This window comes from Netta rufina (genome assembly GCF_964035555.1).
Source record: "Netta rufina genome assembly, chromosome: 1".
Lineage (NCBI taxonomy): Eukaryota > Metazoa > Chordata > Aves > Anseriformes > Anatidae > Netta > Netta rufina.
The window spans coordinates 116,200,310-116,226,444 of record NC_140123.1 but is presented as its reverse complement, the minus strand read 5'-3'; the positions used below and the strand labels follow the sequence as shown (position 1 = coordinate 116,226,444).

The 26,135-nt window shown below is 41.3% G+C and overlaps 1 protein-coding gene across 1 annotated transcript in view; it reads left to right on the top strand.

Annotated features, from left to right (window-relative positions):
• The window catches only part of ALCAM (activated leukocyte cell adhesion molecule), a gene marked incomplete at its 5' end in the record, with an annotated part of 115,062 nt that overhangs the window by 66,040 nt on the left and 22,887 nt on the right, over positions 1-26,135 (top strand). The window contains 5 exon segments of the mRNA XM_084294687.1: positions 16,247-16,347; positions 18,804-19,023; positions 23,106-23,170; positions 23,562-23,649; positions 24,469-24,651. Of these exon segments, the coding sequence (XP_084150813.1) occupies positions 16,247-16,347; positions 18,804-19,023; positions 23,106-23,170; positions 23,562-23,649; positions 24,469-24,651 (657 nt within the window).

Sequence of the window (26,135 nt, the reverse complement as noted above, 5' to 3'; positions counted from 1 at the left end):
TGATTTAAGGTGCCTTGTTTTGATTGTAGAATACTTATAATAATGAGAGTTGTTTTTTTTTTTTTTTTTTTTTTTTAACAACTATGAGGGATATTAATTTTATGTTGGACTCATTTCATTACTGCAGGAGCCAATTTCAGATACTTATATGGACTGTCTAGAGAGGAAAAATATTGTTCGGAGTGGCTGTTGGAGTGTAGAAGGCAGGCAGGTTCAGGTGTGAAGCTACTTGTTGTTTGAGCCTAAAAAAATGAGGCATGATGCTTATTAAATGATGCCTTAGGATAATAACAAGGGCACAATGTGAATGCTGCAGCTGAAATGCTCTCATAACCCTGCAGCCTGGTATTTCGTCACTCAATTCGAAGTCGCTTTGTGCCAGCCGCCTGTTGCTTCTTCCTAGTGGTCCTGGCTGTACCACAGCTGGCAGCACTCATCACCCTTGATGGATGTGGTGTTGGGTTTGGTGGCCCTTTATTTTGCTGTTTTAAAACAAGTACAGTAGCAGTTATGTCCATGGCAGAGCACATTGAGATTCACTAATGAAAATGGCAATATATAAGTAGGAAGCCTGGGAGTTTTAGGCTTTTATTGACCTCTTTTGGAAAGGTGCTTCAACGTGCTGTTTGTGAAGGCCCAGGTTTGTAGGTTAAACAAAGCAAATCAGCCTATTGTTTGATTTTTTGTGTGTGTGTTTTCCTTTTTTTAACAGAGATCCAATTAAACCCAACCTAAAATTAGATACCTCATTGCAAATACTGTTGATTTTTCCCCCTCGTGCCCACACAGCCCAGAGCATGCAGGTGTCATGGCACCCCCTTCTCTTTTACACAAGCAGATATTGGCATTTTTGCAAGGACACCGGTCTCTTAGAAAAGGCAACTTCTAAGGAATAAAACTTTGCAAAGTCACTTTTGTCTTTGCCGTGCGACATTTGTTTCCTATTAATTTAGAGTAAAAAGGTCTGTTGTCAGTATCAGGGCATTAAAAACATACATCATTCCCTAGGCCGTTCAGACATGGTCAGAGCTCACATAAATAATTCCCTAGCCTTGGTATTTCAGGGAGGGCACCATCTGGCTCCAAAAAAGAAAAAAGATTCCAGAACCAATAATTAGTTTTGAGGGTTTCTTCAGAATAATTAGGTATAACAGCATTTAAAAAAGTATGATAATTAATGCCCGTTTTCTACAGAAGCTGGAGACTATGAGAGATAGGCCTGCTTCCTCACAAGACAGAAGGACAAGCTTTTGTCTTTGAGGGCCAGGCTCTTCGTCCCACTGCTAGTTCCCTTGGCACCCCCCGGACACTCGGTGGTAGTGTGAGGTAGAGGAGAGAGGGTTTTGTTTCGTGGGGGGTGTTTGCTGACAGGGACCCGAGACCCAGCGGTGGCTGGGGGCTGCGGGGCCTACATGAATGTCCTCAGGCCTGAGGGCTGCAAGGGCTGCAGCGTGGCTGCACCACTCAGGCATGCTTTGAGTTTGTGTCCAAAAATGAAGCAATCCCTTACCAGGCCTTGTGAGTACTGCTTCTCTGCAGAAAATACAAGGTGACACACCTCTCTTCTACGAAAGAAGTCAGGTTCCTCTCATTTATCTGGTGGTACAGCACCGTGAAGATTTGCACAAAGGCTCTGCCCTCGAGCAGCCTATCTGCTCCAGCCTAGCACCACGGTGGCTCCTTGGCTTGGCCAACATGCATGCTGCATTGCAAACACTGGGCCTTCTGTGGTTGTTGCACCACAGTAGCATTCTGAATACATGGTCGTGTCTAGAAATGAGTAACTAGCAGTGTACACCTAAAAGTTTCTGCGAAGAATCAAAACGGCAACTCAGTCTTCTGTGCGTCTCCTCAGGGAAAAGCTGTATGGACAGCAGCAGCGCCTAGATAAGGAAATTGGTAATTATGGCCCCAATATGTAGGTCAGAACATCACGCCAAACTGTGCACTACTTAGAAGTGCAGTAGTGCATTAATGCAGTTTACAAGAGCATAATGCACTAGAGAAGCTGTCATGCTAACTAAAAGTCAATAGTCTTCTCTACAAGGAGTTTCTGGTCGGTCTTTATGGGAGATGGCCAACTTGGCAGTGACCAAGATGTGTTTTTACAGAGTTGCAATGACAGCATATATGCTTGGCCACCCTGCATGGGAAGCCATGTACCTAAGGCTGGCTACTCCAAAGAAATTGCTGTTTACTCAAGCGTTCAAATCAAAATCATCCAACTCTGTGCAGTTGCTATCATTTCTGCTGCTGCTGTTCAGGAATGTCAAACTATATCAAAACCAGTGGCATATAACGAACATGTTCCCTAAAACCAGTGTAGTGTGTTACACTGATAGCCAACGTTTCTCTTCCTGCAAGCCATGGATGGAATTTTACCTGAGGCTGAGGCACACAGTGCAAGCCTGGAGCTGGGGAGCTCTTTGCATTGGGGTTATGCTGGGAACAGCAGTGGCTCCTCAGGCTTCTTGAAGGGCTACACAAAGGTTTGGTCTGGATGAGGTCTTTGAGCAATCAGTTGTTAGTGCCTCTATATTATCTAATACATGTTGTCCTTGGAGTTTCAAGAGGCTACCGCAGTATGTAATTGGGAGAGAGTCCTATTCAGCATAACTGTTCTCTAGTAACAGTACTGCTGTGTTGTGCCCCAGTCTTCATGCTGTGGGATTATCTGTTATTGAAGATAAATACGTGCATAAGTACTTAAAAGACTGAACTTCTGTGTTGTTTCTGTTTCTGCACACTTCTAGTAACTCTTTGGTACCCATTTGGGGACTAAAGATGGGCCTTACAATGCATGCTGCTGCTTTTACACTTAATAGCAACACTGTATTGGCAGAAGTAATGTCTGCAGTTGGAAAATCCGGAAAGTAAATTGTATATTAATAATAAATAAGTAAATAGGAACCTTATTTTGCATTCTCTAACCTTTCATGGTTTTCTCCAGTAGGCAGCTGAAACATATTACAGCAATTTATTCAATAACTGGCTAGTACATATATGCTGTTATGTTATATTGGAAAATCATTTGACACCATCAGCCTGTCAGCCAGATTAGATTTGCAATTGAGTGGTCCTTTTCAGCATTTTTGTATACACAGCATTATTTTAAGCAATTTTTCTTTATTTTTTTTTTGTCAAAATAATACAGAAATCACACGTTGAAGAAAATTAACAGCACATCAGATGCTAGCTTACATATGCATGTACATATGTGAATACATACAGGGTTGAAACAGACCCCAGTATTTGGCAGCATTTCATGCCATTGCACGTCAGTAGTTTCCACAAATAGAAATGATAGGCAGTGAAATCACACCAGCCGTACGTATTTCCACATCAGCGCATCTATGTCTCACTATTGAATAAGAGCCTGTGTAATGTTAACTATTTAATTTTTATGTACTTTGTTTGTGCTGCTGTCACACCTGTTAATTTTCAGGATACTGGTTAAGACAGGCAAAGACAGAACTTTAGAGATAAAGGTGCTGCTGCTTTCTCCCGTTACTGAAAGAGCACATCTGTTTCAGCTCATCCTCCTTCAGCAGCAGACAGTTGCCAGTACCAGGGCTGGCTACAGGCATCTGTGAAATTTAAAAAGCCGTGTCTGCGAGGAGCCCATTAAATCTAAAGAGAGCCTCAAAGGAGCTGTCAGTCACTTATTTTAGCATAAATCATAAGGATTTATCACATTATACTTTCAATGAGCTCTCCCCCCCTCACACCTATGTTATTGTGCCATCAGTGAAATGATAGGTCTTGTCTCTAGGTAACAAAGACCCGCTGATGATTCCACTGAGGCTATATTAATGTCATCTGTGTCGCTTTGTCATCTACCTTATCAGCAGGGAATGCAGTTGGAAAACAGACGTAGCAGCCAAAAGCCTATCATTGACTAGGGGGATTTCCACTGAACCAGAGCCACCTGATGCACATAAAACTGAAACTTTTCATTTACCAATCGCTGGACATTTACTGTTTACTGTTTACAGCTGATACAGCTTATTCAACTCACCCCAAGCTACGGAAGGATAAATCTGTCTTTCATCTATGCCTTTTAAAGCTGTGAGTTCTGTGAGACTTTTTTTTTTTTTTTTTTTTTTTTTTTGAGGTGTTTAATGCTTGTTTTTCACCATAAATAAACAGAGCTCATTCAAATAAAACAGTACTCTGTACACGTTATTGACAGATTGTGGTTGGTTCAGCTGGTTGGATCTAACTCGTTGCTTTGGGAGTAAACACAGCTAAAAACATCAAGCAGCAGGTTTGGCAAATAAGACTGTACAGTATGTAAGTGTGGCAGGATACTGCCTGCTAAGTAGCTGAGGACCCTTCAGCCTTGTTGAGGGGTAGTTAGTAAAAATATTCTTCTCATTTTCATATGCATACCTGATTTCAGGTGACTGCCTCAGCAAAGCGTCAGGGGAAGTTACCGCATATATTTATGGAAGTTGCCAAGCAAACTTGCATTAACCAAACATTTTGTATCCTACTTTTTGGGGTGTAAGGGATTATTATTGCACCAGTAGTTACAGCTTTTGCAAGTGCTTCAGAGCTCTGATTAAGAAAGAGAAGCCAAAATGATGCCTTTTCCACCTAGATTCTTCTCTGCTTGCTCAAAAACCCTGTTGTGCTGTAGAGCAGGATGCTGCTACCAGACATCAAGCCAACAGCAGTTGGGATGTGAAATTTAGGACAGTTTTGCATGAGTAAGCAAATGCCCAGGTGACCACACTGATAATGTGAGGGTGAGATTTGCAGATCTGGAACATGCAAATAGTAGATGTCTGTCCTTTTTCTTTGTTCAAGGATTACATGTCAGAGCAAACCATGATTTGAAGTAGAGGAACAACAAGCATAGTTTTTTTTAAAAAAAAAATAAATAATGAAAACTGTCAGGCATTAATTTTCAACATGGAAGGATCCTAGACGGGCAGAAGGGAAGTGCCTCTCCCCATAAGGAGGATGGTAGACAGAAAACAGAAAATTCAGAGAAGAAAATTAGTTTAGAGCTGTGGCTGTTGTCGCAGTTCCTTTGCTTAAAAGGATTACAGTGGCATTGATTTAACTGCATTATTTTTTCTAATTTCTTGTTAGATTTTCTCTCATAATTCCTAATATTTTCCATTGTGTTTGTTTCCTATTCATTAATCTGGTCAGTTATTTATTGTTCTCTGTTTTTGCTCATTCTTTGCAAAAACGAACATCTGATTTGTTTTCTAATACGTTGATTTTCTCTTGAGGTTTTTTCTTGCCTAAGGGAATGTAAGAAATATTTATATGTTTTGGAGAGTACGTTATTTGTAAAATATAAATTTTTAATAAGTTGTTGCTTACTAAGAAGCTCAATATTTTCATTTACCTTTAGAGTGGGAGGTACAGATAATTCTGTTACCTGAACTGCCCAGCCTTAGGTATGTTAAGCACACTGTTTTCTCTGAAGTGGAAGTAGAGAAGGCAAGTGAGGAGAAACAACCAGCGCCAATGCTGCCGTTGGCTGTACAAACGTGGCCATGAGCCCTCCGTGTGTTTGTTAGGGAGCAGGTGGCTTCAGGGTCAGAATTTTCTATGATGCTTCAGTCCTTGTGTGCATCCTCGCACCTGGCTGATCCCAGGAGAAGGAAAAATATGCTTATGGGCTGCTTCTCCAAAGCTAGGGGCTCGTTTGAACTATTTTGCCTTTGTTTTGATGGAAGAGTTGGAACATAGTGCAAAAGGCATACATTTCTTAGTGCATATCTCCCGGGGAAAACAAAACAAAACAAAAAACTAGTGGAATGCCCATCTGCTCTTTGTCCTCCTATCTGTTCATGGATCATCACAGACCAAAATCTAGAGGGATGTACATAGAAGGGATGCTTGTACATAGACAAGCTAGTGTGTACTTTACTGACATATGTGGATACATGTGAACAAAAACTTGTTTTCCTGTGTTTTCCATAACTGGAAAAGAGCACCCTGGGTCAGGGCCTCTGGTGCACTACCTGTTTTTTGTTGAAAGGTCATCACGTGAAGTCTTGGCATGGTACAGCAATTGCACCTCCCCACAAACAGGAGCTGACCAAGCAGGATGCAGTGAGCGCTTCCTTGCAGTCTTGTAGTTGCTTCTTCTCATCGGTGTGATCCCGTGCAGGCCAATGGAAAGAGGTTAAGGGTTGGGTGCAACAAAATCCCGGCCGTGTGGTAGGAAGGAAGCCCAGATGTGGCACCCTGAAAGAAAGAGCAGGTTTGCTTCCACGTGCCCCTGGAAGGAGCCAGCAGGTTTGGCCCCTGCTGCTGTCTGCTCTCCCCTCTCAGCTTCAGTGCAGCCATGTTTCCAGAGCTTCTCTCTACAGCTGAGCTGCACAACCAAGCAGGAGGATGCAGGAGGTAGAAGTCCAGCCTCCTTTTCTCAGTTGGTGTGCTGCCAGCTTGACATTGACTAAAACTCTAGGATGACAGGGTAATATACTCTTGGAGTACCAAAACACAATCTCTCATAGTTCTGATATGGAAAACATACGCTGTTTAGCTCTTTATTCAGCACTTATGTATAAATTAGGTGCTTTTTCTGCAGTATTAGCCTGTGGGTATATTGATCCACACTGTCAATGTCAGGTTATGAAAAAGCAAGAGGGCCAGCTCTTTATTTAAGACGCTTTCTATTGTTGTTTTTTATTTATTTTCTTGTTCTTGGTGTTTTTGTTGTTTTTTTTGCCTTTTTTTTTAACATAGGATTTTAGGGGATTTTAGGTTGTTATTTTTGAGCTACAGGTTTTCTGTGACTTAATAGAAACTACTAAGTCCCTTTAAGCTATTGGATGTTTGGCAGCATTGCTGACTAGCATAACAAGAAGATGAAAAATAATTGGAGCAGTTTCATCAAATAGGAGAGTGTTTTGGAAGGGCAGGTGAGAAGCAGAAAAGAAGTATGCTGGGGGAGCAATCAGAGGCTAACCTCAGAAAGAAGAGGTTTCATCAAAATAAAGGGGCTTTGCTGATTCCACTGCCAAAATAGATGTACCCTTTAAAGTTGAAACTTACTGCAGTATTGACGCAGGAACTATTTTTCCCAATTTTGCTGCTCATCTCTTCGCAAACAGCTTGTATCATCAACCCTTGTTAAACTACAACTCACTGCCTTGACAGATGTGCTGGAACACTTTTTTCCAAAAAAAAAAAAAAAGAGAAAAAAAAACACACCATATGTTGATAACTATTTTAATAATTTTCAAATTCCTAGTATATTTTTTTAAAAAAATACATAAAACCACAGATATTCATGGCTACCTTTTGAACAGAAGTATCAAGACGTGTTGGCCATCTTCTGGCTTCCTTTGGGTTATGAGAACTCTCTGAAGAAATTACTGTAAAAGTTGTCATCAAAGTGAGTCATTAGCAGTGGTCTTTCTGTTGAAGCTTCTATTGTGAAAAAAAGTAGCTTTTTCCACATTATGGTGTTTCGTTCTTGTTTTTTTTGTTTTACTTCTGACTGCAACTTGCCAATGGTGTCTTTCAGCATGATTCCATCCATCTCTTGTAGAAATGGTTTCTGCTAGCCTTATGCTAATTCAAGATTTTTAAGTAGGTATCTCTCTTTTCCCTATGCTGTATTTGCAGATACTTGCTTGGATTACGCTATGTTTTACCTACTTACAGCATGTATGTAATTTATTAAGCCTGTAAGATTTACTCAAGGAATTTGAAAATTTAGACCCACAGTTCTGTAGAACAAATGTGATTGGTTTTGGATTAGCACCAAATCCAGGAATATTTACATAATTCTGAGCCTAAACTAGGGTTTCTGTAAAATTGTGTAATTAGAAGGCCATTGAAGTCACAGGTAACATTTTGGGGTGGGTTTTTGTTGTCATTTTTAATTTGTGGAATGAAGCTTAGGACTTTCTCTTCAAAAAGAAGTTTTGCTATCCCATGCAGTACAAAGGCAGTGGTGTCTTTCGTGGGATTTCCTTCCAGTTCTGTAGTAGATTTGGGGGTCTTCTTGATTTCAAAGGGGCTGGATTAAAAAGCAGAGATGCACTTACTACTCCCAAGCAAACCAGAGCTTTGCTGGTCAAGTTTCAGAGCTGCTGGTCTTAGCAATATGCCTTGTTTTCTTGGAGCTGGGTGCTGGAGCAATGGCTGAGGTGGAGCTGTAGGAAAGCTTGTGTGTTGATGCTAATAATTTTGCAGAGCATTTTGCATCGGTTGCTGAGCTTTGAACTACTCATTTGATCTCAAGCTTTGCAGATGCTAATGCTTTTGTGTGTAGTTTCAAAGCTTACCTGACCTGGAAAGCAGTGTCTGCTTTACTTTAAATTCATTATCCTTGTCACTTAATGAGGCATTCAAATATTAAGAGACGATGACGATGCACAAATTTCTTTTGCATACCTCTCAAAAATTCTAGAAATATTTTGATGCTTTTATGATTACTGCCATGATCATTGCTTTATATATAACATTCAAAGCTCCTAAAATGACAAAGTTTATTTAAAATTATTATAATAATATAATCAGTTGGGGAGTTTTGGTACATTCTGGCTGAAGAAGTTTTTCTTCTGTACGTTCTCCAGTGGTGATATAAAATGTTCAGAGGAGTGCTCAGTGTGAACATCACTAAGGCAAACTCACTGTAATGATAGCCCTGTAAACTGTGCTAAAATCTTCTGCAAAGCTGTCTGCCCCTGGAAGTACACAACTTTCTAAGACTTCTGCCTTGAGGATTGAAATTTTCCTCAAACTTCTCAAAAGCTTGCACTACGATCACCCCAAACCAAGCCACAAATGAAGCTCACAGAAAGGGAGCGTGCAAATAAGAAAGCTGTAGTCTGGTGTAGGAGGTGGGGAAAATTGCTGCCCGAGTACTGAAGCAGCTGGAAATTTTGAAATCTCAGCACAGAAATAGCCCTCAGTGAGATCAGCAGCAGTTAGGTGCCACCCAGAGTCATGTGTGGACTTTGAAAATTGTGGTTGAAGTGCTTGGTGGGTTTTTGCATGACTATTCTACCTAAACTCATGGAAGTCCCAGTCTTGAGCTCACCCGTAAGGTTACCCAGAAAGCCAAGCTGTATGCATGTGTAAGTATAGTGACAGCTGAAGAAAACTGTGGTTCCCATGACATGCATGACTGGCTGGACTGCAGGGGGAAATACTGGTGAGAAGCACGTGTTGGCCTCCCTCCTCCTGCCCTGAGATGGAGGAGGTGGCCGGGGGTTTCCGTGTTGGCAACACAATGGAGCCTGTGCAGCCTTGGCCAGATGTAACAGGTCATCTGAGCAAGTTACAGACAGTCTTTTTGTACTGAGAAGGAAACCATTTGGATGATTTATATAGAAATTGAAATCAGGAGAACAATATTAGTTACTAGTGGTCGTAGCTTGACAACATTTTAAAGGCTCAAAGATGGAAAGCGTGATTTGGGGTGTGTGTTCACACTTCTTGGCTTAAAACAAAAATTCCCTCCCAACTTTCTGTGCCACATACAATTTTTGCAGTGCAACTTGCAAGATGGGATTTCAAATAAAACATGAGCCTGTTACCACCCTTTTCACAGCTATCAATTTTTCAGTTTTGTTTTTCTTCCCCATCAAAAGTGTTGACATGTTTCCTTTAGTATTTTTCCCCCTTTATAAGGAAAACTTCTGAACGTTTCAACAAGCGTACTGCTTTGTATAGGGTAATGATACTTGAAATATGTTGATATTTGGTGCTCTCCAGCTCTGGTGCTTTCAGTGTTTCTAATGCTAACTACTCTGCCTGTTCCCTGCTCAGTACTGCCTGATGGCTTGGGTTTGTTGGGTGCCAAGCCCCACCTCCCTAATCTGCCTTTCTACTTGCCAAAATTAGTGTTAAGCACATAAGCATGCCTGTTTGGGTTTGACAGCTTGTATCTTTAGTTAAGTAGGTGTTTCTTTGACCAGCTTGTCAAAAAGGAAGTTTAACATCTTCCAGAGTAGAAACCATGTTTTGAGTTGGGTCTTGCCAAAAGAAAAAAGAAAAAAAAAAAAAAAAAAAAAGATGAATGTGCATTCCCATTCAGTTATTTCACATCTTCAAAGAGCTCAAGTAAGCACTGATGCTTCCAAAGGGTAATTGCTGTCCATTGCGTCAGTGCTTAGAAGATGATAAAGGATTTTTTTTTTTTTGTCCTTTGGTGTTAAAATTGCCTGCACTCTAATATTATTCAGGGATGAGAAAATGTTGAAAGAAGGCTGTGATAAAGTGCAAGAAACCTTTCAGCAAGTTCTGTTACGTTGTTTTAAAAGTATTTTGCATTAAATACTTCTGGATATGTCTTTGTGAAGTTAGTTTCAGTCTTTAATAATACTGACGATTCTCCTGTAAGTAATATTCTTAGTCACTGGTGTGTAGATTTTTTCACTATTTAAATAGGGAGAGGTAGGAAATACACTGTTTATATAACCTCTACTAGATAACATCCACAAACACACACTCGCTTGCTCTTAATCATATATGTAAGGTGAAGATAATCAGTGTTTGAATTTTCTCGTGGTGTTTGCCCTGCTTCTGTGTTTTGATGCCCCAAAATAAGGAACAATCATGCCCACCAATCTCAAACAAGGTTTGTCGTATGTGAATTTTGATAACATGAAGTGTTTTTTTTTTCCTTGTTTAATCAGTCTTTTGACCTCCCGAAGTGCATCTCATGTTTTGTGTGCTGTGTGTTTCTGAAAAAGTATCTTTCTGCCAGGCAAAGAAAAGGGAGAGAGAAAAACTAGTTGGAAGTGGAGTCCTATCTGAAGAGTCCAACTTCCATGCAGCAGTATGGGCTGGGGGCTAAGCTGGGAGAAAGCAGCTTTGCAGAAAAGGACCTGGGGTTGCTAGTGGACACCAAACTGAACGTGAGACAGCAGTGTGCCATAGCAGCAGAGAAGGCTGGTAGTGTCTGGGCTGCATTATGTGGAGTGCCACCAGCAGGTCAGGGAGGTAGGTGATGCTTCTCCTCTACTCGGTGCTGGGGAGGCCACACCTGAAGTGCTGGGTCCAGTCCTGGAGATCTTCAACAGCTACCTGAAGGTGGGCCTGGGCAGTCTGCTGTGGGTATACCTTAGTGAGCAGGGGATGGACCAGATGGCCTCCAGAGGGCCCTGACAACCTTAACCGTTCTGTGAACTCTCTTAATTTTCTTTCTAAATAGTGCTTGTAATTAAATGAAAATTAGTTTTCAATATTAAAGTCACCACAAAGCATTGTCAGCATCACCAAACAGTTGGGACAGGAAGCCAACTCCCAGCTCATTCAAAGCTGGACAGTTTTTGCTGATACCTTTTGCATTGCACCAACACCCAGCTGTCATTCAAATACTGCTTTGTCAATAGAATAAAACTCTGTTATTAAAAGGCAATTTTCTGATCTCAAGAACATGCAATTACTGTCTTTGTGAGGTACTGCCATTTCCTGGCTGGTACCTAAATGGGTGCTCAAGAAGACCTGTGTATGGCTATGTACCCATTAGGAAATGGAGGGGAAGGCAGAAAGAAAAATGCGCCTGTGGCTACTTCAGAGCTGGTAACAAGCAAAGTAATAAAATCTGTATTTCATTAGGCAAATCTTTTTAGCTTCCCACACTGTATTACATACGAGCGAACCTGGGCTACCTCAAAATAAGCTGGGAGGGCCGAAATCTCAAGTGAAGATTTGGAGTGACAAATTTAACTGGCAGTTTCTGAAGTGGGCACTAAATGAACATAATAGCTCTTTGCTTTGGACACTTCCATTCTGGAAGACATGAATTGACCTCCTCTGTCTATGAGCATGCCAATAGCACAGGCACCGGTGTCCTGCTGTCCTCTGAGACCTTGCTCCCGAGGAGGCGTAATGGGAAGCATCATTGCTGAACCTTTCAGGAGCAGGAGCATCAGTAGTAAAAAAATCGGATGCAGAAGGAAAAGGTAGGATGTCTTTGCGCATATAGAGCATCAGTTAAACTGGTGGACTCTGGGCTGTTGAGGGAGGCTCAGTTTCCCAAGTGTCCTTTGCTTTACTGAGTGAAATTAAGCTGCACTTGGAGGCAGCCGAGCCTGCGGGTGAAGGTGCATTTTGGGCAGTATGTCTGCTACTCATATTTTTGGATACAAGTTCATGGTCTCTGGTGAATCTTGTGTCAAAAGGGTCTTTGAACAGCCTTTGGTCTGTCTTACATTTGCCTATAAATGTTACTTTTAAGCACTTCAAAAAAGGGTTTCTGCAAGACGAGCATCCGATATTTCAAATGGAAGAAAGGTGGAAAACACAGCAACTTCCCACACACCTCCTACAGCTTTTGTTGTTACCTTGGAAAAAAACATCAGTTTTCCTGATTTTTAGATATTTGCCTTCTAATCATTCCTCTTATATAACCCCACTGATTTAAAAAATAATAATTAGTCTAAATTATGACCTGCATCATGCACTCTTGTTGAAGATCTGAAAGAAAACAGTAATAGCCCCTCCTCTGCCTCTAAGCCTCTGATCAACTAGTCAGATTTTGGGTTTTGTCACCCAAGTCTGCGGGTAGTAACTGCTCGGTTCTTCCCTTGGGCAACACATGCCGAGAGGGGGACAAAGAAGGATGCCAGTTAGCACTGCCACGGGGACGTGGAAAGTGCCGTAATTAATAGCATCAGCAGCAAATGTCATCTCAATTTAGCAGCATCCTGCTGGGATCTTTCTCTGACTTGAAATACCTCCTGATGCTGCGGCTTTCTTCCCGTGTCCGAACCGATGCAGAAAGGTTTAATCTGGCTCCGAGTGGAGTTTCCTCAGCACTGGGTCAAAGAGGGGGAAATGAGTTAGGAGGTACCTCAGCCTCCTCAGACCTGGATGTAGGGAACTGGAAGGTGAGCTGGGTTAACTCGGGGTACAGCTATATCCCATAGCTAGTTCAGCAGAGCTTCTTCCCCCAGCACTTGTGGGAAGAGATCCTGCCTCTGCACCAGTGTTGTTGTTAATGATACTGCCTCAGTTTTAGAAGACAACATCTGAAAATCATGTAGGGGAGCAGGTTAAAGCCTTAATTAGCCGTAGAAAGCTGTATCAGAAATGCACCAGGGCAGGGAATGATGTTTGGTAACTTCTTGCTGCGTTATTCCCTGTAATTGCCTTCGCTCCCTCCTGCAGTTAATGAGATATGAAGGCCTGGACCTTGACCCGGGGTGGTGTTAGGGCATGGAACAATTTGTTATGTATTTGTAGTCTCTCTTTCATTTTCTCTGTCTTCAAATGAGCTGGAATCTATGTCCAAAAAAAAAAAAAAAAAAAGTAAATAAATAAAATAATAATAAAAAAGGCATTATTCTGTAGTTAAAGCTGTCATTTTCTTCTACTTTCCTCTCCATCCCACCGTTTTACAAATGCATATAATAGCTATGAAGAGGAATTTCTACATTTGTTGAGGTTTTTTGTTTGTTTGTTTTGTAATGTATTGGTTTGCAAAGTTGTTTTGCAGAGATTACTGCAGTTCCTGCTGTGAAAGTTTGCGGTTGTTCAACTTGTTTGCACTCCTTAAACGTCCTAGATTTCTCCCTACAGAAGAGGAAGGAGAAAATTTTACTGCAGGACCTTTTGTGTTTTTCTAAAGACTGTTTCTCTGCATGTAAAGTAAAACCTATTTTTTTTTTTTTCCATTCTGTGTTAAATTCCTAGAAAACTGTATGGTTTAGCTTAGGCAGAATTTATATCAACAAGACATGATTTTACAGGGTTTTGTCCATTTGAAGGAATGCATTTCAGATGAAAGAATCCTTCAAGATCGGAGGCCAGGCTTTCCATTTATCAGGCCGTTCATTGATTACCTGCTCTGAATGCTGCAAACGTAAATCCTTTCCAGAAACAGTTTCATTCACATTCCTGGGGCTGTTTGTCAAGTATTTGGTGGCGTATGCTTGTTCCCTTAGCAACTTGCAGGGGTTAAACGACTGCCTAGGAGAGAACAGCAGCGAGCAGCCTCGCAGATCCCACAGGGTTATTTTGTTTTTCCCTAATGACGGAGCCTATCTGCTAGCAGAAAGAGCGGCTTCTGGTTTTCCGCGTGATGCAAAGTGCTGTTACGGAATGCCAAGTTACCGGTGCCTGGAATTTGAATGAGTACTAACCTGGTTACCAGTGGAATAAAGATTTGCAGGTCTCTTGTAATTTTATGCCCGTGGGAGAGAGGAACCCAGAAGGACTGTTCTCCAGCTCTAGCTGAAATGAACATTAGGATTCAGCTGGCAAAGCCTGAGTTGTGTGGTCCCCCTCCTGAAGAGCAGAACGAGGATGAATGCAAGGGAGGGGGGGTCATGGGGAGAAAATATTCCTGTTTTGAATTTTACTTCTGTTTGTAGTTTGATTTCATAAAACGTCGGCCCAATTTCATTAAAATTAAAGTTAGCTGCTCTCTCCAAAAATTTCTGCTTTGCTTGTAGAGCGTGCACTTACTCAGCGCCATCTAGTGGACCAACTGCTATTGTAAGTTAGAGAGCAAACCACGGCAAATTAGAGCATGCAGTCCTTATAATGCCAATAGTGTACCCAAAGCATGTTTGTGACCAAGTATATAACAGAGTCAGAAGAAGATTAGCAGTTGTTTAGTTCATACGGCTTGCTATGATGAAAAGAAATTTTATGGTACATGCCTCTTACCTATTGAATTCCATTAGTCCATCAAGCTCCAGCTTGCTTGCCTGCTTCTCTGCTCCACCATACTGTGTTGTCTAGGCCATAAGCTTCTCTAAGGAAGGATTTAGGAATAGCATTCCTCCGTGTAGCACCACAGAAAATAGAGAAGAGCCTAATTGGCACAGTGATGCAAATGACGAGTATTGGCTGGTGCTAACTGCAAGCTCGGAAGTCCTCACCTGAGGAAAAATGTCCTGGAGTCTGTCTAATTCAAGTTGCGGGCAAGGAGTTCAAGGTTTGGATCTTTGAAAATAACTTATGGAAAAGCAATTCCCCAGGGAAAGTCTCCTTACAGAGTATGTGTGCAAGAGAACTGTCAGGTCATCCCAGTGGCTGCTTCAAGACTCGTGGAAAGATGAAGGGGCTCTGGCTCAGGTCTTTGGGGGCACCTGGGAACAGGTTGGCTCAGCCTGTTCTCCAGCACAAGCAAGAAGGGCTGAATCACCAGAAAAATGTATGCCTGCGAGAAGGATGGGGTGCTGCTGCAGCCGTGGCCACATCACTAGCATCCCACTACTCTCTTAGAGAACGTTTCACTGGCAGCAAGCCTTCAGCTGCAAATGAAGGCAGAGCACGGGGAGGGTCCTGACTCTGTGGGCAGAAGACCCTGGCCAAAGCCGCAGACGTGTGGGCAAGAGCTGGCAGCCACCATGCCTGCTCCGTGGCGCCGAGCGGGCACCGGAGGCTGGCCCCAAACCTCCCAGCAGTGAGCTGGTGGGGCTGCGGTGTAAGGAGCACTGGGCTTCCCCAAGAGCAGGGGTGGCTGCTAAAAATAGGAGCCAAGAAATGTTGCACAGGGAAATCCTGGCAAATGCACCAGGTTTTAACATCTTCTGCTTGAAACTCCCTTGCATTTTAACAGCTCTTCACTTAAGGGCCTGTTGGTTTTGTTCAGTTCGCATGTTTTGGACAATGAAAATAAGTGGGTCACTTTATACCCTGCGAATCGTATGCATTAGCACAATAACACTGTGCTGAGGTTTCTAAAAAGCTGTTTTTAAATAATTCATAGAACCATTTCACTTCAGTTTTTCAAAACGTCAGTGTACAGACTAGTTTGTTTCCTAGGTTTAACAGGATGTAGCACTCAAATAACACTCTTGTTTTCTTCCTTTCTTTTCTAAGTTTATAATGTAGTGCAGCGATCACAGTAAGGCTTGTTGGCTGACCTCATCACAGCAGAGCATTGCAGCCTAACCCCTCCAGGCAGGAGTTTTCATACCAATTTTTCATACAATAAATGTTTGGGGGTTTTTCTTCTCCAGCTTTGAGTTTGTAATGATAGCTGTGAATACTGACTGCAGTGTGCGTGGTCATCCAGTGGAGCAGGTGAAACCCTGTCTGAAAATTCATGTGGCTCCTCCTGACAGCAGCAGGAAATGTGGGTCCAAGAAGGGCTTAATGTTTAAGTAAACTCATTTATTGGCAGGGATCCTGCTTTGTTAGAGGTTTTGGGATAAACCCGATGTGCTGGAAAACAACCATTTTCAAAGAACGTGGCTTTTTTTTTTTTTTTTGGTAGTAGCTGTGCACCAAATGTTAGCATATTGGAATTCGAGAAAACGCTTTAATTATTTCCTCTCTTTTTCTGTTTCTCCTCTAGCTCTGGGATTGTATACAGTAAATGCAATATATGGAGACACTATTACCATGCCTTGTCGTCTAGAAGTACCAGATGGTCTTATGTTTGGAAAATGGAAATATGTAAGTACAGCTTACCTTTTTGTTCATTAGAGCTGATATGAGATGTGCGCTTTTTGTGCATGAGGCTACAGGATTCCAGTTGATAGGATTTCTGCCTCATATACAAAGGTATTTATTTCTGTGTGAAAGACTGCTAGATTCCCATCTGTATAACTTCTGCCAAGTATAGATGAGAGGTTTGAGGAATTAATCTCATTGTTCAAGAGAAATAATTGTCGGGGAGTCCTCTGCCAACCTGTGTTAGAAATCTGGCATGTTACCCAGCAGCATCTCACTGGCTTGACAGAGCCACCGCTGTATGTTTGAATGCTTTTGAAGCAGGCTGCCTGAGGCAGGGCCTGCCTCATCCCCAGGAAAATGCTGTCCCCGTGCTTGGTTGATGTGATAGTTGCCGGCTCAGCACCGTTTCATGACTGAGTGTATTTTATGCACAGCGAGGAGTGTGGAGCTGCAGTGGTCTCACCCTGCCTGTTTTCCCTGCTTCTGCAAAGCTGATCTAAATCTCCTTGTGTGCTCCAAACCAAAATGCTGCCAGCAAAAAGTGATTTCAACTCTGACAGTGGATTTAAAATTATTTAGTTTTCTCTATTTTAATGGCATCCACCAGTCTATTTTAAAGTAGAAGGATCTGCCTCTGTTGTTACTGCACCATCCACCTACCTCTTTCCCATGTACCTCGAGGTTTGCAGCTTTTACAGACCTCATGCACTTGAGAATTCCTGCTGTGCAAATATGTTTTGGGATTCCAAGTCAGAAGTCTGTGGAGAATGATTCCCTCAAAGGGACAGTAAAATTGTTTCATGTAACTATTGAGAAGATGCAGGGCCTGCATTTTGCAGCATAATTTTTTTTTTCTCTTGGGAAGACACAAGTCCACCTCTATGAAGATAGATGCAGGGCTGCTTAAGAAAAGGAAATTCATTGTCTCTTTCTGGTGCATTTGGGTTGCTTGTCTCAGACAAGTGATGAGTACCAGTCAGCAAAAGGAGGCATTACAGCTTGGCCTAAGTGTGTGGACACATCACGGGTACCATCTGCTGTTGATGGGAAGGGACACAAACCTGACGTGAAAAAAAGCAGCTGCAATTTGTATGAAATTGTTGACATAGTCGACATATAACCAAGTGAAACTGATACCAGCTCTCCCAGGGCAGCTTCCAGCTAGTAACACTTGTTTTTTGGGCGGAGAGGGTTGGTTGGTTTGTGGGATTGTTTTTTTTCAGCAGGGTGATTATTTCATCAAAAGAAAGAGGAATCCCATTTGGGCTTGAAGAGTTAAGAGCTCGTTTGTGCTTGACAGCCAACTTCTTGTGTATAAAGCTAAGGCGATGCCTTCTTTCCTGTGTGACAGACACCTGGAATAATCCAAGGCTTGAAAGTGAGAAAGGGAAAAAGACTATAAGGGAATTCGAGCTTCACATTAACTGTTGTCTCCTGCTCCCAGCCCTGGCTCTGACACCACTCATCTCCTGTCACAGCATCGTCATGCTTTTGTGAGCTCTGCAGTCAAGCTGAGATATTGTGCTGGGAGCGCTGCTACTATCAGTGCTGCAAGGTGCAAAGGATAAAAGGGAACTAAAACCTTTCCTAGCCCTCAGCACGGTACTGAACATAGAGTTGGATTCAACCTTTCTCCTCGCTGTATTTAGAGGGGACCATTGTCTTGTCCCTTCTCTGTGCAGGGGGGAAATTGAAGCCCGCACCACTCAGCTTGTAACTTGGTCTCTCATGAAAATAAAATACTGATACAGTAGGTTTGTGCAATGCTCTCAATTCTGTATTCCTTTGTAGGATGGCAGCTGCATACTGATTGATATAAGGAGGATGTCTACAAAATTATTTTTTGAGATTATCCTGAGGCGCATAAATAAAAATATTTGATTGTATGTACATTCCCATGCCACAAGCTCTTGGGCCTTTTAAAAACAAAAAAGGAAAAAAAAAAAAATAAAGAGAGAGAAAGCTAGAACCTGATTTAGAATAAAATAGGCAGTTATGCCTGATTAAATCCTGCATTTGGAATGAAGTCTGAATATCCCAGACAAACAATATGAATATGTAAAACAATCACAAAAAAAAAAGGGAAACTGAAGCTTTTGAGCTTAGCTCATAAAGGCTTCTATTTCAAATGACTTTTTCATACACACAGCGTCAGGTGGCGCCAGAAACACCAGCCTTGATCTCAGAAAGCCCTGTGTTGTGCTGCAGTTTGAGTCAAAGGACGGAAATTACTTCTGCTGATGATATTCTCAACATGTACAACAGCAGCCTTAGACTAGCTCTCATATAACACTGAATTTCTTGCTTGTGCAGCAGAAGTTAATCAGCAAAAAGTAATGTCATGTATTTCAAAGATTTTTTAAATTATGGTTTTGTACCAATTGCAGATCTTCAGGAACTTCTAAAATTAATCCAAGTGTTCATGCAAAATAGAGGTGTTTATCCTTTTATTATAGGAAATGCCAAATGGATCTCCAGTATTTATTGCCTTCAGATCATCCACAAAAAAAAATGTACAGTATGATGATGTACCAGACTACAAAAACAGGTTGAGTCTCTCAGAAAACTATACATTATCCATCAGGAATGCAAGAATCAGTGATGAAAAGAGATTTGTATGTATGCTAGTAACAGAAGACGATGTTTCGGAAGAACCAACGATAGTCAAAGTCTTCAGTAAGTAAATCTCCTTGTTACTACTGTTAACTTTCATCAGTATCTGAATCATAAATTACGAAAACTTTTATTTAAGGGAAAGATTAAAGCCAAGAAAGTAAGCTTTGCTGAGTACATTACTAAGACTAGCAAATTTCTGCAGCTTTCAAAATGTAATCTACTGGTAGCATTTACGTAACGGGACTGCCTGCACTTACAGTTTATTCATGATAAGTGCTGGCTCAAAGAGAATTTTAGACTTTGATAATGACTCACTTATGTGATGTCATTTGGCCTTGGAAATGAAAAATGTAAAATTAGCACTGATTATTTTTCATTTGTTCTCTAAGCAAATTTTTATGCAGGAGAGAAGCATTAACCATGTGTGGTCTAAAGGATTAGGTCCATGTAGAGGTTTAAAGTGACTCCGAGCAGCCAGTATGCAGTGGTGTGACCTTTGAGTGAGTGAGGAGCTGGAAAACCAGCTGCTAGCCCCAAAAGCTTACTTTATTCCCAGTTGAGCTACCAGGAGGAATACCAGGCTGCAGTTCTCTTTTAGAGCAAGAAAGAGCTTCGAAGTGTGTTCTGGGGCAGCCACAGAATTGGATCTGTAGGTGTTGAGGACACAGCAACAACAGTTATGGGGAACTTAGAACTAGATGTGGTCTGGTCCCATGCACTGTTGGTGGGAAGCATTAAGGGAATTTCTGAAGCATGTGTTCTGGTTTCGTGGCACCCAAAGGAACCCAGGTTGCATGCGGTGAGGCCAATCTGCAGCGAGAACCGGAGCAGTCCTGCTCTGGTCAGACATGAGCATTGGCAAACCTGATTCAGAGCTGAAACGCTCCCTCAAAAGCTGAACCACTCAGTGGAAGGGCATTGGTCACTCCTTTCTAGGGATGTAGGCCAGTTGAAGCTAAGGTTAGCATTTGTACGTGCTGCAGTTTCAAACAGACCACGCCTTTGGCTTAAAAAACAAGAATATATTTTAGAAGGGAAACCCTTCTGGGAGTAGGTGTCAGGGAGGCTGCGGTGTTGTCTTGGCAGAAGTTCGTCAATGGCATAAATGAGTTTGAAGGTAGATTAGGAGTCAACAATAATTCCCTTTCCCCTGTTTCACTTTGCATTTGACTGTAAGAACAAGTGAATTAACGACGACAGGGACAAGCGCGCTCAGTGCACGCATAGTAAACTCAGTGCTTCAAAGGAAACGATAAAGAATTATCATGTTTACTTATCGCACAGCAGTAAATATGGAGATGAGACAGTGGTATATGGTGAACTAAATACTAACGGCTTGAATTACTGTGTACTGTACTAAATATTAACACAATGCTAACTCAGCCATGGAGCACAGCTTGTATATTTTATAGTATGCATTAATACTAATAGAGAAAGCTTCTATTTACTGAGGAAAACAGGAGTAGAGGATGGCATGTACGTAATGTGGTTGACATGGCATGGCAAGAAAGAGTTACCTTTACAGTTTTTCATTTTGAATTCACAACTTTATTTAGGGCTCTCATAACATATTTGTGTGTTTAACTTCCTTGAGGCTGGTTGGGAGCTTTTCAGTTTTTGCTCTTGCTTGTTTTAATTACGAAAGAGTTAAGAGTAGCCTGCAAGCTTCATGTATTCAGTGGTACTTCTAAGTGGTGTTTCATTTCTTCGGTGGAGTTTCTAAGCTCCTTGAACCACAGATACAGAGCTAAGCTACCGTAGTGCAAACCCTCATAAACCAAAAGCCTTGTGTATCTGAAACTCAGCTGTGTCCCAGAAGGCTTGACTGAAGCTGGGTTTCACTGGAGCTTGTCACACCCTCAGCTGTTGCTACCTGATTAGCTCAGGGCTAACGAGGCAAAACGGCTCATTGCACAGATCCCACCTGCTAGTCACACTCACTGGACTATTCAAACAAGCTCTACCAGCTTTCCAGATGGATCCCGTCAGCTTCTTTCTCTGGAATTAAATGGACACAGTTCCCAAAGCAGAGCAGCCCCGCAGACACTAGCTGCTGTCCTGCAGCACCGATATTTGGCTGGCGCAGGCAGTGAGCTGCCTATCATTGTACCTGTGCAGGGTTGCAGAGTGCTCTGGTGAGCTCTTCAGCTGAGAAATGAGCTGTGTGCCGAAGCTGTAAACCTCCCGAAGTGTCTTCTGCTGCTGCTAAGCTTAAAATTTCATCTTGCTGTAGAAAGTAAAAGCCGAGTAAGTCTTTTATAGCGAATTATCTTCACACATGTGCTGCGGCTCCTGGGATTTGGCAGCAGGCGTCTCCTTTCGGCGGCTGCTCTGCGAGCACAGGTGGAGCCTCTCAGCCCCAGCTTCTGCTCCGGGACCAGGGCAGCAGCGTAGCAAAAGGTGCAGAACCGGTGGGGCTCCGACTGATTCCCTTTGGGCAAAGGATGCAGGCGGAGTATGAAGCACAGGAGAGGTCTTCCTGAATGGCCACAGAGAGCAGTCCTGGGGGAAAAGAGAGATGACAGGAGGGAAAGCTGGGGGAAGGCTGTGTGGTTTGATTTGATCAGCTGGTGACTGTGACAGGAAACCAACTATTCCTGGTTATAGGACCAGAAAATCTAAACCAGAAGGCCTGTCACTGGTCTTGTAAAAACTAATTTGCTTGAATTGACATGAAAATGCTTTGTCCTTGTCAGGTTCTTACAAAAATAGGTTAACCATTTTCCTTCATAACTCACAAAAGAAATAATCATGCACATGGCTTTTAAAAATACATCTCACTCTGTTAGCCCTTTGAAGACATTGTGATGGGTTTGGTGCATAGCTTCCACTGTTTCTTTTGTTTGTTTTTTGTTTTCTTATTTTTTATTTTTTTTTTTGCCACAAGCAAGTTCTTTGAGAATGTCAGATAAATAGCTTCTTTATTGCCTTTCATTTCCTTTTTGAGCGTTTCTTCCTGTTCCATTTTGGCTTAGTCTTCCAAGCGAAGAGTATCTGTGCATTTGTGTACACACACACATATACACATGCACACCAAGCAAGTGAAGTCTTGGGGAAACACGTAGGCGTGCAGTCTCTGCCACAGCAGGAGCAGTCCACCTGCAGATGAGTAACTTCACCGGGGTGTTGAAATTCTGGCAAGCTGGCATGGAGTTCACTGGGGATGGGAATGCTGGCAGTACTTCAAAGGGAGCTTGATTTGGGGAAAAAGATTCTGTAAGCTGGTGTGGTTAAGGATGTGTCAGTCTGTAAAAGTATATAATGCGTATACTTATTTAAGCAATACAGAGTGCAAAGATTTCTTTGACTGTACAAACATTGATTTATTTTTCCCCCTCACTCCTCCCCACTTTTTTTTTAGAAATTGTGGGAAAAACTGTCTCTTCTGGAGATAAGAATTTGCATTCCGGGCTTTAGGCCAAACTATTTTAACAGACAACTTATATAGTCTCTAGAAAGTGCTTTTTTATGATGGAAATGCTGATAGATCCTCCACTTTGGCAAGCTAAGAGGTCCATCTACCATTAAAAAAACTTAATAAGAAGACACATTGGCACTGAAGAAAAAGTTTATTTTTTTTTAAGAGAGTCATAAGCAACTCAGAATTAGTTAAAGTAATTACACCTCCTTCAGTCGTCTGAATTTCCTAAATGTAACAATACCCACTAGGAAAAATAAACATTAGAAGAATGATCCAGTTGAATTTGTTCCTTTATAAAGTGGCAGCTCAGCTACAGTAATATCCATAGCAAAGCTGCTTTAATGTTGCTGTGTTTTTTGTACCATTGGTTCCTTCTCCAGCATGTGTGTCACATAAATCAGATACAACAGAGCAGGTTTGCTCCTCCCAGGTACTGAACAGTCTGCCTGGCTAAAATTTATATTATCAGGAAGCATGGAATTCATTATGGAAAGTATGACACATTTTAAGGTAGTGTTTTTTCCTCCTCTCCAGTCCATTTGCTGATATTGGGGTAGAAGTATCTCTTTTTTTTTTTTTAATGGTAAAATACAGTCAAGACTATAGCAGCACAGGTTGTTCTAGTTAGTCTTAAAGTTCACACATCTTCTGGTAATGTTTGCTTTTTCAAAAAACTGTTTGTTCTTCTGACACTAGTGCTTTTATCCTATTTATGTTTTAGAACAACCTTCTCAACCAGAAATCTTGCATCAAGCAGACTTCTTAGAAACAGAGAAGCTAAAAATGGTAAGAGCAGCATTATCCCTCAAAGTTATGTGTCTGAAGGCTGCCCAAAGTTCCTTTGCAGTTGAGATGGAGAGAGGTGATGGACTGAGGCTAAGAGAGGGTGCATGTGCGTTTGTGCCTGTGGGAGATCGCATTGTGTAGCCAGACTGAGCACAGAGTGGTTCCCTCAGCAATACCCTAATAGCCCTGCAAGCAGGGTCCACTGTGATCTTAGACTCACCACCGAATGCTCTTCTGTATTGTACCTAAACATTGATGGGTTTTGTCCTATTTAAATATATATGTTTTGGGGGTTAAGCATTTGAACTGTCTAGAAGTTTTTAGCCTAAGTGAAAACAGATCTATTAAAACAGTGGAGAAGACTGGCTACTAATTCCTGTCTGTTTTGCAGCTTGGAGAGTGCATTGCAAGAGACAGTTATCCCGAAGGCAACATTACGTGGTACAAAAATGGGAGAGTTTTGCAACCTGTGGAAGAAGGTACATTTCACTAATGGACACTGTTCCCATAAGCTCCCAGTTTATGGGAATTGCTCTATTTTAGTCTAAACTACTGTTCCTTTGAGGAAAATGACTTATTCAGAAACATGACACTGGAAAGAAGCTTCTCGGATGCCTTTCAGAGCACCCAAGCTATGCCATATAATCTCTCTGTGTCAAGTTCCAGCTTAAAAAACACTGTGGGGAGAAAGGTTGCCTTCGTTAATGCTGTTGCCAAACCATTCTTGAACCTACGTAGCTGGTAGAAACTGATCTAATTTTCGGCTTTGTATACAGTATTAATTGTCTCAATTTTACACCTGTCCAATACTGTGTTTGGACATAGTCATAGTCTCTTTATGCAGGTATTTATTCTCAGGATATTTAGAAAGAACACTTTTTTTTTTTTTCTTCTTCCTTTTTTGCCTTTCAACTTTGATTTTGATAGGCTGATCAGGCCAATATTTTAGCTTCCTTAAAACAGGGAATGCTTACAACGCTAAGTTTTAAATGTGATCTTAAAATTGCTTTTTCCAGCATTTCTGAGGCCTTCTTAGTAAGCTGAGATTTGTATTACAAATAATTGAAAACTAGTTTTTTGTTTTGATTTAAAAATGTACAGCATGTTAGGAATATGTTGCTGATAAAATGTTCCTAGTAAATATCAGTGGCGATACTGAAGGAAAACTCTTTGTGTAGTCTGTTGGGTAATTTGTCATGTTGCTTGTGTGTTTGCAGCCTGATAACTATAAATAGAGAAAAGGCAAGCAAGATGTATCTGCAGTAGGAAGTATGAGTGAAACAATATTTCCTTTTCAGTTGTGGTCATAAATTTGCAAAAGACTGTGGACAAATCAACTGGACTCTTCACCATGACATCATCTCTTCAGTACATGCCAACAAAGGAAGATGCAAACGCTAAATTTACTTGTAGCGTGACATATTTGGGACCATCTGGCCAGAAAACGATACAGTCTGATCCAGTTGTCTTCGATGTTCACTGTAAGTTATTAAAAAGCATCTTTTGCTCTGTGAAGTCTTCCTCGGGGGAAAAAAAAAAAAATATATATATATATATATATATATATATATATAAAATCTGAGACAGTTTACAACATTACAGACATTGCTATTTGACTATCAAGGTGATGTTTTCAAAGCTGGTTTGAAGGTCTGAGTATAATGGCTATATGATTTTCATTTATCTTAAGATGTACCTGAGTTTTCTTTCTCTTTAATAGTAGAATACTAAATATTAAGACTGGATTGGCAAGAGGAAAGTGATAACCTCAAACATGTACTGCAAAATGTTTTTTTCAGAACTTCAGTGAAGATAGAGGGTGATTAGAATGATCTGCGTCCTCTGAAATAGGCAATTAATACACCATATAATTTTCAATGCACTGAAATGCACTCCTTTGTTTTTGCAAAGGAGAGTCAGCACCAAGCAGCTAATGCCGGTAGACTACCTTGCACAAGATGTAGTAGCTTCTCTACAGCTGTAAGACGCTGATATTTACATTTAAAATGTGGCATTTGGGTACTGGTAGACTTCTAATTTTAAAGTAGAGAATGTGTGTGAATAATTACTTCCAGCTGGGCTAAGTCCCAAAGCAACTTCCTTACTGTGTTATTGGAGATCGTAATTCTCCTTTGAATAAAGAAAGCAAACAGTTGGCAAGGAAAAGTCAGAGAAGGTGCTAGCAGTGTGGAAGGGTAGAAGAGACATTTCAGGGTCTTGTAAAGTGACACTTCTGAAGGACTGTAGAAGGCAGCATGCTGTAAAAAAGTGAATTGAAACAAGGATAAGCGAGATACCCAGTCAAGTGTTGTTTCTTTGTGCACTTTAGGTAATACCTCAGCTTATAAAGTCCCCGTTTGAAGAACAATGAGGTCAAAGTGTATGGTCCAGATGTGCAATAGGACCTTAGCATACATTGTCTAACAACCTAGAACCTTAGCAAACATTGTTTAACAGCCCTGGAATCCAGTTGAATATGAAGAAAATGAGTACTGCACGCATGATTTCTGCAGCCAGGAGGTGTGCTCCACTGGCTTGAAAACAAAAGTCCTGGACTTGAAGTGGCAAGGTATTTTCTACCTTGCCTTCTAAGAATACTTTTGGCTTTAGAGTAAAAGGTTGCCCAATTTCCTTTTTGCATATCTTCATTTGCAGTAACTTCAATTCCATACTCTGCTCAAATGCATCTCCAAAAGAATTTCTGAAACTTCTTATTAACAGGCATCCAGAGCTTCAACAGATGGATTTCTTGACGGATGTTACTTGAGAATAATGATGTCTAATTTGGTTTTGTTTTTAAATTTGTTTCAGTGTTCCTAATTAGTTTCTTTCTCAATAAATGTGATTTTTTTTTAATCTTTCAAATGTAATGAAGATGAAAAAAAAAAAAAAAAAAGCCAGACTCCCACCTCTAAGAAACGGAAGTATGTCTTTCAGCCTTTACTTTTTTTTTTTTTTTTTTTTT